The following is a 16517-nucleotide window of genomic DNA, read 5'->3' on the forward strand; positions in this document are numbered from 1 at the left end:
AGAAGTGAGGTTCTTACCCACGAAAGCTTATGCTCCCAATACTTCTGTTAGTCTTAAAGGTGCCACAGGACCCTCTGTTGCTTTTTACAGATTCAGACTAACACGGCTACCCCTCTGGTTTAACAAAGTTTATCACAGTCTTTGCAAGGATAATCCTGTTATTAATGCACTAGAGTAGGAAAGGGAAGATCTGGGTTCTATTCTAGCTTTGCCACTGAACCCCTTAGTGCCTCAATTTCCTCATATGCAACATAAGGATGATAATATTTATTGCTTCCCTTAGAAGTGTTGTGAGATTTAATTCATTAATGTAAACCACTAGAATGCTGGGATCCTAGAATACAAAGTGCAAAAATACTATTTGTATCTGGGAAACAGTGTAACTTGGTTTCCGAAAGATCTGAAGTTTGATAAATGACCTCTTTTAGTAGATGTAGGATCACTTTTGAGGCTCAAATAATTTTACTGAGAATGCAACAGTTTGTCTAAGAACAGTCTAAACTCATATAACCAGCATATTATCTGGAAATTGTTGCTTTTAAAAATTAGTAAAATTTTTACTTTAGATTCAAATGTTCATAAAAAAAAGTATTCTCCAACTAACCCACTTGATGATGCAATACTGACACTTTTTTTATTTAATTTCCTTTTGCAGCTCAGTCACTAAATGTAGGATGAATATTCTGTTAGCGAGCAGCAGAGCTGAATATTTTATATAGGTTTAGTGGTTTGGTTTATGCATTCATTATTATTTAATGGGATATATCATTCCATGATGCCATGTCCAGTAAGTTTTAAATAGAATTGTTGTTTGTCCATAGTTCACATAATTCTTATTTACATTGTTATATCACTGTTTTAAAATCAGTAGGTATATTGATCAAAACAAAACTGACATGTGGTCAGAACAGGAACCCTATTAACCAGATGTGCATGTTTCAAATTACAGGCCTTTACATATCCTCCTCATGTTGGTTTATCCATTGGCACATCAACAGACCCTCAGTATGTGCTTATGGAAGTCCATTATGACAATCCATCATATCTAGAAGGTATGTTCATTCATCCTAACCATAATATTCAGGATTTCAGAATGTACTGCATGCTGATGTATCTCATCCTTTCACCAGAACAGGTGAACCAAATTAACAGCAAAATAGAAGTCCATTTTCCTCTGATATTGTCCCTATTCATTATCAGAGCCAATCCTTTATTCCTTGCACACCAGAAGACTCGATTGAAATTAATGGAAGTTTTGGATGCACAAAGAATTCTGGATCAGGCCCATCATGAGCAATGAATAACTGTTTTATCATTAAATACTTCATATTGTGTCTGTTTGTATCCTGTTCCTTACATTGATAAGTTTTAGCCTTGCTGAAAGATGACTAGCATTAATTAGCTTACATCAAGTGACCTTGAAGCATACATAATGTAAAAACAAACAAAAATTCAGTAAAAAGAACAAGGAGTACTTGTGGCACCTAGAGACTAACAAATTTATTTGAGCATAAGCTTAATACAGCTACCACTCTGAAAAAAATTCAGTAGAGGAATCAGGGAACAAGATTAAACTAAGAATAAGTAAGCTACCACAATTGAGGGCAGTTTCTGAAAACTGATTACTCAGGATGCTAGACAAATCACAGATTAAAGGATGCATATCTTGAAAGATTTACTCTCCTTTTATAATATTATTTTTTGTATTTTTATCAAAAAGTTGAAGAAAGTTACTTAAATAGAAGCAAAAGGAATTTTTGCTGTGAAACCAGAGACATCCCAGAATAATCTAAGACATTTCAAAGCTGACTTCTGAAAAGATTAATAATTCATTTTGGATCTTAAACAAATATGTGCTGAGTTACCTGAGAATTTACTGTTATCTGGCAAAATGCTAGCTGGGTAAAATGTACCACAGACCCTTTTAATTCTCACTTAAGATGAATCTATCATCATTAGTAAACTCATGTCCATATTAAATCCTCTGCTCATAGCTTAAGAGACCCTATCTCTCTCCTATTTTTGTATTAGTACAATCAAGTCGACCTAAAATACATTTATTTAATTGAGCACTTTCTCCAGTCTGCAAACCTCTGTAAGTTTCTCAGATATTGTCAAAACCAGTTTGCACTAAATACAAGAGTCCCCATTAATATCACTGACATTTAATGATTTTCCATGAAATATCAGCTGAAAATCAGAGATTTCAGGCTCCAAGGAGAGCACTTAATGTTAATTATCCTCACAGAACCATTATTTTGTTTTAATTAACCACACTGTATAATTTTATGATTTTATTCCCAATGACTTGTAAAAAAAAAAAAAAATGAAGGACATGGGCAGACTGGAATGATGATTTAACTTTGGAAGCCATGGGAAGGATTTTGCCTCCTGCTCTGGCCCCCATATGTTGCCATAAACAGCCAGCAAGGGACAAGGGAAAATGTGCCCAGTGGAGGCACAGTATGGATACCACCAAAGGTGGCCCTATGCTGCCACCCCCCACTCCCCATCACTACTGCATGCCCTGCTGCAGGAGGCATGCAAAGAGCAAAGGGGTGAGGGCCTATAGTGCACAATGCTCTGGGAAGGATGCTGTCAATTATTAGAACAACTCCTGGCTACTGGACCAGACTAGAATCTTGAGGGCACAGAGTTGTCATAAAGTAACATCTGTCCTCCCTCTTTCTATACTATATCTTTCGTGCGGTTCCTGCTGGTGTTGCAGAACAGAATCTTAGCCAATGCCTCCACTGAGTGATTGAGGGTAACATTTTCAAAAATGATTTAGGAGCCTAAGAATAATTGACTTACTTACGCTCCGAAGTGCCTAAACCACTTTTAAAAATGGGACTCCTAAGTAGGGTTGCCAACTTTGGTTGGATGAATTCCTGGAGCTTTCATCACATGACATTATCTTTAATTAATGATTAATCTTTTGTCCTGGAGTCTCCAGGAATTAACCTGGAGGGTTGGCAAACCTACTAAGTCACTTAGGCAATTGTGAAAATGTTACCCTTAATTTTTGTGTTGAGGAAGGTTTTGTTTGAAAATCTCATTGGAAACTCTCAGATATTGCCAGAAAAAGGTTTGTCATTGACAATAAAGAGGCTTGACTGTACAAAATACCGTATTCTGGAGCAATGAGGTCATAGAGGTTAAAGCTAGAAGGGATCACCAGATCATCTATTCTGATCTCCTGCTACCACAAGCCATCAGCACCACCTAGCACCTCCACACTAAACTAAACAACCAAAATTAGACCAAAGTATTACAGTCCACACGACACTAAGTTATTATTTGCCACAGGCAGAGAATACGAGGGAACAAGGTACATCAATGCCTGAGGCCCCTGCAGTGGCAGGGAAATGATTAACTGAGATATACCCAGATAATCCTGCCAAGTGACTTGCACTTCATGCTGCAAAGGAAGGCAACCTGCCCCTCCCCCCCCCCCAGGTCACTGCCAATTTGACTTGGGGAGAAAATTCCTTCCCGTCTCCACATATGGCAATTAGTTAGACCCTGAGCATGGGATCAAGAGCCAACCAGCTAAGCCCCTGAGAGAGAGAATGCTCAGACCCACCTCAGAGCATTGGGCCACCCTATCCAGTGTCCCATTTCCAGCCGTAGCCATCTCTGATGCTTCAGAAGAAGACCAAAAAAACCCACCCAAACTCAGAATACATTGGTGCTCCAAAGAGATGAGATCCTACAAGGAGCTCAGAAAAAAAAGTCAATTTAGAGTCCCATGTACTACAAGTATTAAAAATCAATATGTTGCTGGCTCCCTTGTCACCTCTGAAGAGGTTGTAAGTCATGCACTGTACCGTAGATCAACAATAGTAACTGGTCATGTATAGCATAGACATGGAAAAATTAGGAGATATCTTACATTCAGTTTGCCAACTCAAACTTGTAAAAACTGGTGCCCAAGATGATACTCCAGGTCCCCAAATAATTACACAGTTTAGATCTTGTATACTTTAAATGGGCACTTTAGAAAAACTATTGGTTGTTAGGGAAAGATCTGTCTTAACATATCCAGCTAATAATATTGTATTGATGTAATATATGGTTGCAGGCATCATGTCTGTTATGTTTCTTAGAAGAACTGTACAAGTCACTGGAAAGTTTCTTGCCTTCTTTGACATTCTTGTTAATTTACTTGCATTTTTAATTTTCCAAGGCAAATATTTTAAAAGGGGGGAGAAATCAAAGAAGGAAGTGACAGAAATGATCATAAAAAATTAACACATAAGGAAGGCATATTCTTTTCTATTATATCCTGTCTAATAAGAATACTTAATACAAAGATAAATAATCAGAGGCACTAAATTGACTTTTGACTGGAATGAATTGTGATGAGGTAAATAAATACATAAACGTGACTATACATTTTGATGTATGAAATGGTCTTGGACAAATATCAGTTTGACTCCTATAAATTGTCAGTCTTTATACATAAGGCTTAGCTTCCTTCAGTGACTTCATATTAATGTAGACATGTGTCAGGCTAGAAAAACAACATGTCCCTAGCACTTCCACAGGAAGCTCAACACCCATAGTACATTGACTACCACAAAACAATGGTGTGCACAGAGTATAGCAAAAATCTAGAGATGTCCCTGATTGTAGCACCAAAATATCCTTATCTAGTTCTCCCTCCTCTCTCTGGGATTTATACAGTGAATAATCATGTTCATCATTAAAGGCTCCTGGAGCTGACAGGGAACAAAGAAGTTGCAAAAGAGGCTTGCTTTGTCTCCAGTGACATGCTGCAATCAGGAGCGCCACCAGCTTTTCTGCCGCCCTAGGTGGCGGAAGGTCCTGCCCCGAAATGCCGCCCCCCACAGAGGCGGCGGAAGGTCCCGCTGCCGAAATACCGCCGCGGTCGCCGCCCCCCAAATTGTAGCGCCCTAGGCGACTGCCTAGGTCGCCTAAGGGGTTGCACCAGCCCTGGCTGCAATCTAAAAGGCTTCTTTACAGTCAAGCCAACAGAGAGGAAATATACCACAGGTGTTACGAAGGGATAAAGAAACTTACAACTGGATGAAAATAGATGTCTATTACCTAAAAACCCCCAAAATGCGTTGAGCTGCTTTTCAAATATTTTATTTTAAAATCACACATTCTGCCTTTTGAGATTTTATTATTCACTTTCAAAGATTGCCCATAATCTGCTTTTGTACCCTTCAATTTCCATGTAAACGACTAAGAGGAGTATGACAAACATTTTTCATACAGGTTAATGTGATTCAGATATCAACATACCTTATTTGACCACTTTCTTGTGAGTTACCTTTATTTATTGCTTCTCTGATTCCTGTAAAATATTTAACCCATTTCCAATTTAAAACCTCCCTTGCATGATTTTCATGTAAAAATTTATGAACAAATCTGAGAGAAACTCTGTGATTGGATTTTTTTTATCCTGATTTTTAGCCACAGTTGACAATGCTCTTTTGTTGCAGGTTTGATAGATAACTCTGGACTGAGGCTATTTTATACTACAGATTTACGGAAATATGATGCTGGGGTTATTGAAGCTGGTGTCTGGGTTAGCCTCTTTCACAATATCCCACCAGGCATGCCTGAATTCATGTCAGAAGGTCACTGCACTCTGGAATGTCTGGAAGAAGTATGTGTCCTGTCTAATGCTATTAGGTTTCGGTCTCAGTATTAATTTGTGATGGCATTTTTAAATTAACTTCCTGGGAAGAATAACAAATATTAGTTAAAGTCACTTGAGCAAAGGCATTTGCCACTTACTAGATACCAAAACTTTGGATCTTTCTGGATATAAGTACCTCCTTTTCAAACAATAGAATTTTTAGTATTTTTTAAATTATGATTTTCTCTGTGCTGAGATTATTCTATGACATTGAATTTGTAGTATTCAGTATTCCAGTTGTAAATATTGATACCATATAATGAAGTATTATATAAAATATTAAAATATTTTATACACTTTTTAATATAATACTAGATAAAACATTTCACTCTGCAGAGCAAAGACATCATTGTATAGAAAGCTAACCACGAAGACTTGTGGACAGAGATTAACTAAGATCTATGCAAAAGCTAAAGGTTCTATGTATTGAAGTCACAGTCTGAAAAACAGTGTTAGATCGATCAATGAAGACTGGTTAAGATACAGGTACTGAGGTTTTGCTGTGTCCCAAAGTATTAAATTGTACAGTCTCAGTTTCATTAAAAGACCTTTAATGTAGTTTTGAGGAGAGGATTCTGTTCCACTTTGTGTTATTGAGATATGGTATGAAACCAGTGATCAAGATACTATATAATACTCTCGTTGACATTTTGTCCTATCTAGAGTTGGGACAAGTTTGAATGTATAGTTAATTTAAGCTATGGTTTGGGTTTAAGGCCAAACTAGAGCGAGGATTTGGGTGTTGGTGGTTGTAGCAAATTTCAGCCTAAAAACGATAAGATCTTTTCTTGTGAAGTTGCTGCCATCTAAGGCCACATGTGAAACGAATCTGGAAAACATGTGCTTTTCAGTTTTCGATCTAAACAGAAATCAGAACCCCAGGGTACGTTTGGATCTGTGTTTGAAACACTCACACCATTTGGAATTTGGGGATGTGTGCGCCAGATTGGTAAAATCTAATTCAGTCCTATCTTCTGTGCTAATCTGTCAAAGAATACTTTAAAATTGTTTTGGCTTGGAATGAAAACTTTAGACTTAATTGTGCAGTATTCTGGTATCAGCTCACCTGCAGTTGGGCAGAAGAACATTTTAAACAGTAATTCCAAACTTTCATCTTAAACTGCCTGTCTTTGCATGTGCTTTCTAGTAATGTGGTAACACACTGAAAATCATTTGTCACAATAAAGACACACTCATATGCAGCCTGTAGCTATGAAATTAACATACCATTTTAAAAACTGTATTTTTAAAGGTCAGATTCTATTGGATGTGTACTGGGAATGTGGCATTCCAATTAATTTTAATGAGAGCTACATATGCGCATCAAAGACTAATAAATACCACTTAAATAATTGTTTTTATTGTACAATGGCAATTCAGTTTTCATTTGGTGTTTTATATTTGCTGTTTCTCCATATTGCACACTGCTTATATTACTATAAACTGAGGAAACATACAGTGCATTTATATATTTAACATTCTCACTCATCTGTTCACCTTTTGTGCTTGTGATGTACTGACAGTTTTGTTGGTTTCCCTTTGTCAGGCCTTGGATGCTGAGAGGCCAAGTGGGATTCATGTGTTTGCTGTTCTTCTCCATGCCCATCTTGCTGGCAGAGCCATCAGGATGCGTCACTTCCGCAAGGGTGAAGAACAGAAGCTGCTTGCTTATGACGATGAGTTTGACTTCAATTTTCAGGAATTTCAGTATCTAAAGGAAGAAAGAACTATCTTGCCTGTATGAATCTCTTAATTCTTCCCCTTACCATAGTTTGTGAGCCACAGTGACTAATAATTTGTTCATAGTTAGGACTAATTTTGCTTGTGAAATGACTTTTCTGTCTTACTCACTTTCCTGCCTTTCACAAAACCACCATCACATTAGAGTTGGGAAAATACCCTAAACAATATCCCATGAATATTTACCTAAATTTTTAAATAATTTTCTTTGACCATGTTCTGATCTCTTTTGTGTTTGGTTTCTACAAACATTTGAGCAATTGAGTTTTATTGTCACAAATGTTTGTGGAAAGCACATTTTAAACTCGCATATGTGAGTGTGCCAATTTTTTTGTGCATTCATCCAGTCAGGGAAAGGAAACAACACCATATGGCTTTTCTGACCAATTGTAACTAACACAACACATCTTGACTATCAAGTACTTGCAAAGAGCTGTTTATGTTCAACCTCACACACAGACAGGAAATCAGTCAACTAAGTCTTCCATTTATTTTAAATTTTTTATTTATTGCTAAAGGGGAAAAACTTCATTAGTCCATCATGCTCTGCATTGACCTTCACTGAGTAACTGAATCTCCTTGGGGCAAGAAATCATGATGTCTTATTTTCACTGAGGCACTTAGCACACTCCTGAGCATTGTTAAATAAATAAATAATATAATGCACAATTTAAAAAAATACAAAAATCTTCAACACTTTTTATTAACAAATAAATTCAATTCAATCACCATCTATTTGCAGACATTCCATGAGAAGAAAGAGTCTAAATTCAGTACAGATTATTCACTCAGCTCTTGTTAGCTCCGACTGGCAACTTTTTGGCAGTCTTGGCAGAGAGGCTACAGACTGAGGGCTCGATTCTGCAGGGCTCTGAGCATTCCAGTCATGATCCAGCAAAGCAGTTCATCATGTGCTTCTCTTCATGCAGGGGGAGCAGTCCCGTTGACTTCAATGGGATGACACATAGGGGTAAAGTTAAGCACCTGGTAATTTTTTCAGAATTGGGGTCTATAACAGAAAGTGAGTTGAAAGTTACAAGAAAAGGCCCCCAGAGTGACTGAATGTTAGCTTAAAACTGTCAGTCTTCCCCTCACAATCCCCTTCATCTCTATCTCTCCTCCCCCATACCAGGTGCCTTTGATACTTGCCCTTCTAAGGTAAGAAACTGAAATGGGAACCTTTAACTAGCTTCCAATTCAAAGCCTGGCCACTTCTCAGGTGCAGCTGTGCTTGCAGGGGAGAGCAGTATTTTCTTTTTGAAGTCTGCCTGCTAACAGTCCAGTGGGACTTCAAAAGAGAAAGCACTGCTTCCACCTCCAGAGAAGAGGTGCAGGGGTTTGGGAAGGAGAAAGTGGGGGCTGGGAGAGGATTAGAAGTTTGAATACCTTTATAGAAAAAGCCTGTATGCCAATTATAGAGAAAAGTCTCTTTTAGATTAAAGAATAAACAGAAATGTATAGAAAAGAGACTGAAAAGCACATTTGCTTGAGTATATTATGAGCAACTCAAAAAGAGAGGGCTAGAATGGAAGTTGGAATTCAACCTTCTTTAAAGTGGCCCTGGCCTATGCCTGCTATAATATGAATCACCAGCATCTAAATTATCATAATTTGCTACCCAATGATTCCAATATTACTGCTACCACAATACATATAAATAATAATAATAATTAATTAATAATATTGCTTATTGACAGTATGGTAGAACAATTAATTCAAAGTATTCTCAGACATTCCTATCAGTCTCTCTGTCTGTTCCTGCATGTGCTGTTCCTTGGAGTTGTTGAGTTCATACTATTTGTTCTCTGCAAGAAGCTTATGATGCATTTGAAACTGGAAGAGCTAATCACCAACCAAAGAAAGCTTTGCTGGATATTCAATAACTACCAGTACTCAAAGGGCCAGGTACTCAGCTAGTGTAAATCAGCATAGTTCCACTGACATCAATGGAGCTTTGCCAATTTCCATTATCCAAGTCATTAATGAAAATGGTGAATAGTACTGGACCGAGGACTGACCCTTGCAGGACCCCACTAGATATACCCTCCCAGTTTAACAACAAACCATTGACAATTATTCTTTGAATAGGGCTTTTTAACCAGTTGTGCACCCACCATATAGTAAATTCATGTAATAATTTCACATTTCCCTAGTTTGTTTAAGAGACTGTCATGTGGGACTGTATCAAAAGTCTTACTAAAATCAAGATATATCATGTCCACTGCTTCCTCCTTATCCACTAGGCCAAAGAAGGAAATTAGGTTGGTTTGGCATGCTTTGTTCTTGACAAATCCATTTTCCCTATTCCTTATCACCTTATTATCATCTAGGAATCTCATAAATTGTTTGTTTAATAATTTGTACCAATATCTCTCCAAGTATCAGAGTTAGACTGACTGGTCTATAATTCCCTGGGTTACCTTTGTTCCCCACTTTAAAGATAGGTACTATCTTTGCCCTTCTCTAGTTTTCACTTATCCTCCAGTTCTCCATGATAATTGTTAATGGTTCTGAGATTGCTTCAGCTAGTTCCTTGAGTACCCTAAGATGAATTTCATCAGGTCCTGCAAACTTGAATACATCTAACTCATCTAAATATTCTTTAACCCGTTCTTTCCCTATTTTGACCTGCATTCCTTCCCCCTTGCTGTTAATATTAATTGTGATAAGTATCTGGTCATATTAACATTTTAGTGAAGATTGAAGCAAAATAGGCATTTAACATCTCAGCTTTTTTTGTGTCATCAATTATTAACTCTTCTTCCCCACTAAGAGAAGACTTACACTTTCCTTCATCTTTCTCTTGCTCCTAATGTATTGAAAGAACCTCTTCTTATTGACTTTTACTTCCCTTGTTAGGTGTATAACTCATTTTGTGCCTTAGCCTTTCTGACTTTGTTCCTACATACTTGTGCTGTTCTTTTGTACTCCTTCTTAGCAATTTGTCCATCTTTCCACTTTTTGTAGGATTTCTTTCTGATTTTCAGGTCATTAAAGAGCTCCTGATGGAGCCATATTGGCCTCTTACTATTCTTTCTGTCTTTTCTTCACATCAGGATAGCTTGCAGTTATTGTCTCTTTGAGAAACTGCCAGCTTTCCTGAACTCCTTTTTCCCTTAGATTTTCTTCCCATGAGACCTTACCTACCAGTTCTCTTGAATTTGTTAAAGTCGTCTTTTTTGAAGTCAGTTGTCCTTGTTCTGCTACTCTCACTCTTTCCTTTCCTTAGAACCATGAAATCTATAATTTCCTGATCACTTTCACCCAAATTGCCTTCCACCTTCAGGTTTGCTACCAATTCCTCCTTGTTGGTCAGAATCAAGTCTAAAATGGCTGTCCTCCTTGTTACTTCCTCCACTTTCTGGAATACAAAGTTCTCCCCAATACATTCCCAAGAATTTATTGGAAATATTGTGTTTTGCCCTATTACTTTTCCAGCAGATGTCTGGGTAGTTAAAGTCCCCCATTACTACCAGGTCTTGTGTTTTGGATATTTCTGTTGTTTGTTCTAGAAATGCCTCATCCACCTCCTCTTCCTGATTTGATGGTCTATAGCAAATCCCTACCATGACGTCACCCCTATTTTTTACCCTTTACTCAGAGACTCTCTACTAGTCTGCCTCCCACCTCCTTCTTGACCTTGTTCTTAGGTCCAGAAGGAGGTGGGAGGCAGACCTGTATATATATACATCTTCTTCAAAGAGTCAGAGTTTAGTTAGGATGATGACTGCTCCTAGAACCAATAAGTCCACTTTATCCATTTCACAACTAATTACATAATTTAATTACAAAGCTGTAAAGGTGTACACACTATCAGAATGACATAGGCAGAGGTGGATTCAGACCTTCTGGTAGGTAATCTCCTGACCATTTCAAGAGAAATTAAATCAGCAGATAAGGGCTAAATAACTCAGCTATCCATTTGCAAATAAACATTAAAATCCCCAGAACTGGTGTGCTCTGAAATTCCCCAAAGTATCATATTTCTAGTTCTATCCTGTTCTCTCCTTCCACTTACAGGGAAAGTTGTAGGCTTTTGTTGTTGTTGTTGTTTTGTTTTTTAAATCGCTAAGGCCAGAAGAGGAATTTTCTAAATCCATGATTCTATTACCTAACCCTTTCAGTTTCCCCTCCTTTTTTGGGGGGGAGGGGTTATTGGTGGCTAACAAAATACACCTTTTTTAAGTAGCAGGCCTATGCCCTGTAGCACTGAATTCTTCAGATCTTAGGACTACTTTGTGAGGGGCAGTGGCTGCAGACACTCTGGCACCATCTTCTTTAAGGGATAAAAAATATTCCTCAGAAAAAGTAGGTTTCCCTCTTTTTAGTAATCATTTAACAACTCAGTCAATGAATAAACAAGCACGTGAGAGCCCTGAACTCCTCTAATTAAAGGTTAGACAAGAATTTCCCACAAGGCTAATACAAATGTGTCCAGTCAGTACTTCTGCACCCCTCCTAAGTCCGGTGTTATAATTTCTGATCCATGTTGCTTTGCATAGGGACATGTAGACTGCATTTGATTTTGTATAGACGATTAGTTATTCTGTGAGCTACTGCTTTTTATTATTTAAAAACACGGTAGAGCAATTTAGTTGTCATGAAAATGAAGAATTAATTGAACATACTAAAGACAGAAAATGTGCAATCTTTTCCAAATAAATCTGTCAATTCATTTCAATCATTAGCTCACCACACCTCCTGCCATACCAAGCTCAGGATTCTCTTGAGGTCAGACTGCCAATCATGGCAAACAATATGGTGCTTTTATGATAGGGAAAATCTTTTCCTTATTCACATGGGTAGTCCCATTGAAATTGGTGAGAGGATTTACCACAAACAAAATATCCATACTCATAGATTGTAAGGAATTTGTAACAAGAACCACATCTTCCTATGTGTGAGGGCCTTGGTCGTGACTGGAGCTTTTGGGTGCTACTGCAGTACAAATAATGGACTAGATTCTCAGCTGGTGTAAATTGACATACCTTCATTTAAGTCAATGGAGCTACACTAATTTACACCCGCTAAGGATAATGAATAATGAATTAACTAAGCCACCAAAGTTTTAGTCTGGGCTAATGTACTCATCCTCTGCTCCTTCAAAAATTCAAATCCCTGGATTCCAGTGTTCTGACCATTATTTGTTAAACTTTTGCAATAGTTAATCATCATCTGAACCAAATGTTATTAAACTCCATAACTGTGAACTTCTTATATTTTGTGTTTCAGGGGGATAATTTAATCACGGAATGTCGCTACAGCACTGTAGATCGAATACGTATGACATGGGTAAGGAAACCTTCAAATGGGTTGACACCGAAGGCATATTTCTTTGAAATAAATACATAAGTGATATGTTCTCATTTGGAAGCAAAAATAATTTGATATTATGAAGAGTAAAGCATTATTAACTGATAGCACCAAGGCTACTTATGGATTTATGCAGAAATTACTATATATCATTTAACGTTCTCTAATTGTAACTGTATAGCATGCAAGTAAGGCACCAGTCTTCCCTTTGGAAGTTTGATCTTTCATGAGACAATGCTTGTTCTGGCTCTTTTTTATTCCTCATTAAAATAAGAAACAATTAATGCTCTTATTAAATCTATTCCCAGGCAAAACATCCATATATCAGCACAACTGGATGATATTTACATCAATTTGTCTCCTCCATATAATACAAAAGTGGGAAATTTGGGGGATTGGCATAATATTTTATTACTAGGTTAAGCAGTAAATATAGAATCAAAATATGCAATCCTAACTACCAAGTCTATTTAGTGCTTGAAAATATGTGAGCTCTCAACTGCCTAATTAATGTGAGTCAAATTCTGGAATCCTTACTTAGTCTGTCCTCAGACAAAAAACCCATTGATTTCATCTGGATGTTTTGCCTAATAAAAAGACTGAATAGGGACTCCAAAGCCAGTGTCTGACTCATAGTAATTAGACAATTAAATGTGTATGTATGTTTAGGCACTACATAGTCTTGGTAGTTAGACTGTTGTATTTTGAGTCTGTGTTTACTGCTCAACCTAATCATAAAGAATCATCCTAGGCTCAAATATGCACTATATGGAGGAGAGTGAAAGCATGCAAATACCAGCCAAGGATGTAATTCTGCAAAGACTCACGCATATGATTAATTTTACACATTGTAAATAATCCTATTGACCTAAGCACCCGAGTAAGTCTTTGCAGGATTGGGGTCCAAATGTGGCCAATGCATGCAAAAGTGGGGAGCACCACCTAGGCAACCTTTTCCTGCAGAGCCTGTGGAAACTCCTACATGAGACTACTGTGTAGATGGGAGGGGGATGAATTTTTGAGACATGTTGGGTCATGGAGGTTGAGCTCAAAGAGCAGCTACTCCAGAGGGCATGCTGCCTTCCAAATCCAAAAGATTTTCCAGCAGTGAAGGTCTCCCTGTGCTTTGTGAGTCTCATCAGAGGAGGGTCCCAGAACATAGCGTGGCAGGGAAATCATTGGCAAGATGAAGGAAGTGTGGGGCCTGGAGTTGTGCCAGAGGGGCTTAAGATCTTCAGCATTAGGACTGAAACTACTCACAGATTCTCAGGTACCAACCTCTGATCTTTTCTGCTCTGGCACTGGCCCCTCCCCCTGAGGATAAAGTAAGTCAGAAATTCCTAGAGTTGAAACCTGAGGAGCTGCATGTCTGTGTGTAGAGCAGGATAATTAGGAACCTAGTTAGGGCACTCCAGACAGTACATAGGTATTAGGCTATTGAATTATGGTTTACCGTTACAAGTGAAATATATATATTTCAGGAGAAAGATAAGTAAACAAAAAATGAGAATTGCATCTTTTACAAAGATGTCTTTAATTTTTGATGCATTGCCTATATCTAGTTGAGCCATATATCTACCATCCAAGCTTAGAAAACTTTAACAGTAGTAATGAGTCACTCTGTTACCTATTCCTTGGTTATGCACTCTTAACTCAGAAGGTGTTTAATAATTAAACTGTGCTCTCTGGTACTAACATACCTTTTGTGGTGAGAAAATATATCATTAGACTGAATACTGCAATTTTATTTTACATTCTGTTCTTCCACCCTATTATGTCACAGAGTAAGATAGTAATAATTCATACCTGGAGCTATATGAAATGGAATGCCAGTATGGAATTACACAACTTGAATTTGTTTTAGCAAAACATGGCTTAAGGCTTTAAGATTAGGAAAAACAAAAAAAAGTCAAATGGAAAAATTACCAAACCATTGTTAATCTTTGTACAGAATTGAATCTGTCAGTATCTTGTTGTTGTTTATCAGTTGTAGGCAACCAATCAGGATTAAATTATTCACTTAGGACATATTTTTAGGTTTGTCTTCATGTACCAGTTTTAGGACCAGTTCCTGTTTACCTCAGTCCCAGGTGTACTTTCACTGAAGTCTGGATACTCTTTTAAGTCTTTTCCATCTCTAGCGTCTGTGATTCCGTGAAATCAGTGGGAGTGCTTGCAAGCAGCATTTGACATTTAGTTTTTCCAAGTAGATTTTGCTTGTTGCTGAGTTCAATTCCAGCTTTGATAGGGATTTCCAGTGTGACCTTCAGCAAGTCATTTGAAGTTAGATTGTGGTGTCCCTTACATGGCTGCATAGTGGGGTGGGAGGGAATAAGGCACACCCTGCCCTCCCTTGAATGGACAGGGTAAGGGCTGATCAGAATTGCAGTGAATGAACTTAGGATGCACAGAGGCTACTATCAAGATGGTCCCTTCAGTAGATCTTGGCAGAAAAAGTACAGGAGGAAGGTAGATGGAACCGGGGCTTTGCCCCCTCTTATACACTGGACAGAAGATCTGGCCGGCCAGGCTATAGGGGAGTATTTTGCAGCCATTAAAGATGTGTTGCTTGTTTGGTTTTGTACTCCTCCTGAGAAGAAAATAAAAAAAATTAAAAAAAAATTAAAGGGGTAACACATTATTATTGTGCTCCCGGCTGCCTCTTCAGTGCAACTGAGACTGAATGCCTTCTGGTGGTCCCCCTGTGTGGTACAGTTCTGCACTGTCCCAAGCCAAAGCTGGGGATAAATGCCACACTTGAGTTACTGATCTCTCTGTATCTCAATTCTGTCTGTGTCTGAAAATGGGGATAATACTACTGCCCTACCTCACAGGGGTGTTTTAAGGATAGATCTTCAAATACTTGGGAGGTGCTCAGATACTACTGTAAGGGGGACCATATATATATATAGAGAGAGAGAGAGACTCTTGACCATTCTTTTCAAATGTAGTAAAGTCTTTTAGAATGGAAGTACTCTTGGGTCTTTTATAATTTTAAGTTAGTGGTTGGATATGACAGTGCCACATGGGAGCACTTGCAGTTTGGAGCAAATTCAAGTTGGAGTAAACCTAAACTAAGTGCTGGCAACTTCCATGTAAGTCTCTGGGCCAAACTCTATGATGCAAAAGGTTACAGAAATAGTCTTCTTCGTCTTTGCCTTCTCCCATCAATCAGGGTCAGCAGCTCTTGTTCTTTGCCTCTAAGCGCTCTTGTTGAGTGCCTCTTCCAAGCAGACACCAGCCTTCTTCATGTCCTACTTCAGCATCTCAAACCACTTTTCTTCTAGGTCTTCCTTGTGGTCTTTGTCCTGTGACTACTATAGCTCTTGTACTCTCTGGCCAACATATCCCACATCTCATTGTCTCATGTGACCCAACCATCTCAGTCGATACTCCCTCTTCTTTTCCAAAAGGGTGACTTCCTGCATCCTGGCTCATACTGTTTCAGTAAGTAGCCTATCAGCTCTCATCTTACACAGTGTCCATCTGCACATTCTCATTTCAGCAGTGTTAAGTAGGTGTTCTTCTCTCTTCCTTGTTGGCCAGCATTCTGACCCATACGCCATAGCTGGCTTAATCATGATCTTACACACGTTGCTTTTAGTTTGTGTCATATTCTTATCGGAGAGAATTCCCATCAACTCCCTCCATTTACATAAAGTGTTCTTCATGCAGCTCCCAACATCTACGTCCACATTCCCATCATGGCTCAACAATGAACCAAGGTATTTAATTATATATTGCTAACCCTGTTGCAAGCATCGCAAGGCATTTTAAAAAGGGTTAAAAA

At 38.2% G+C, this 16517-nt stretch overlaps 1 protein-coding gene across 1 annotated transcript in view; it reads left to right on the forward strand.

Moving 5' to 3' along the window:
- MOXD1 (monooxygenase DBH like 1) overlaps nt 1-16517 on the forward strand; it is a 96751-nt gene that overhangs the window by 55428 nt on the left and 24806 nt on the right. The window contains exons 5-8 of the mRNA XM_026649544.1: nt 950-1052; nt 5475-5641; nt 7221-7412; nt 12647-12706. Of these exons, the coding sequence (XP_026505329.1) occupies nt 950-1052; nt 5475-5641; nt 7221-7412; nt 12647-12706 (522 nt within the window). The remainder of the gene's footprint in view (nt 1-949; nt 1053-5474; nt 5642-7220; nt 7413-12646; nt 12707-16517) is intronic.

Source organism: Terrapene carolina, unplaced genomic scaffold (assembly GCF_002925995.2).
Source record: "Terrapene carolina triunguis isolate 2854851 unplaced genomic scaffold, T_m_triunguis-2.0 Scaffold85, whole genome shotgun sequence".
Lineage (NCBI taxonomy): Eukaryota > Metazoa > Chordata > Testudines > Emydidae > Terrapene > Terrapene triunguis.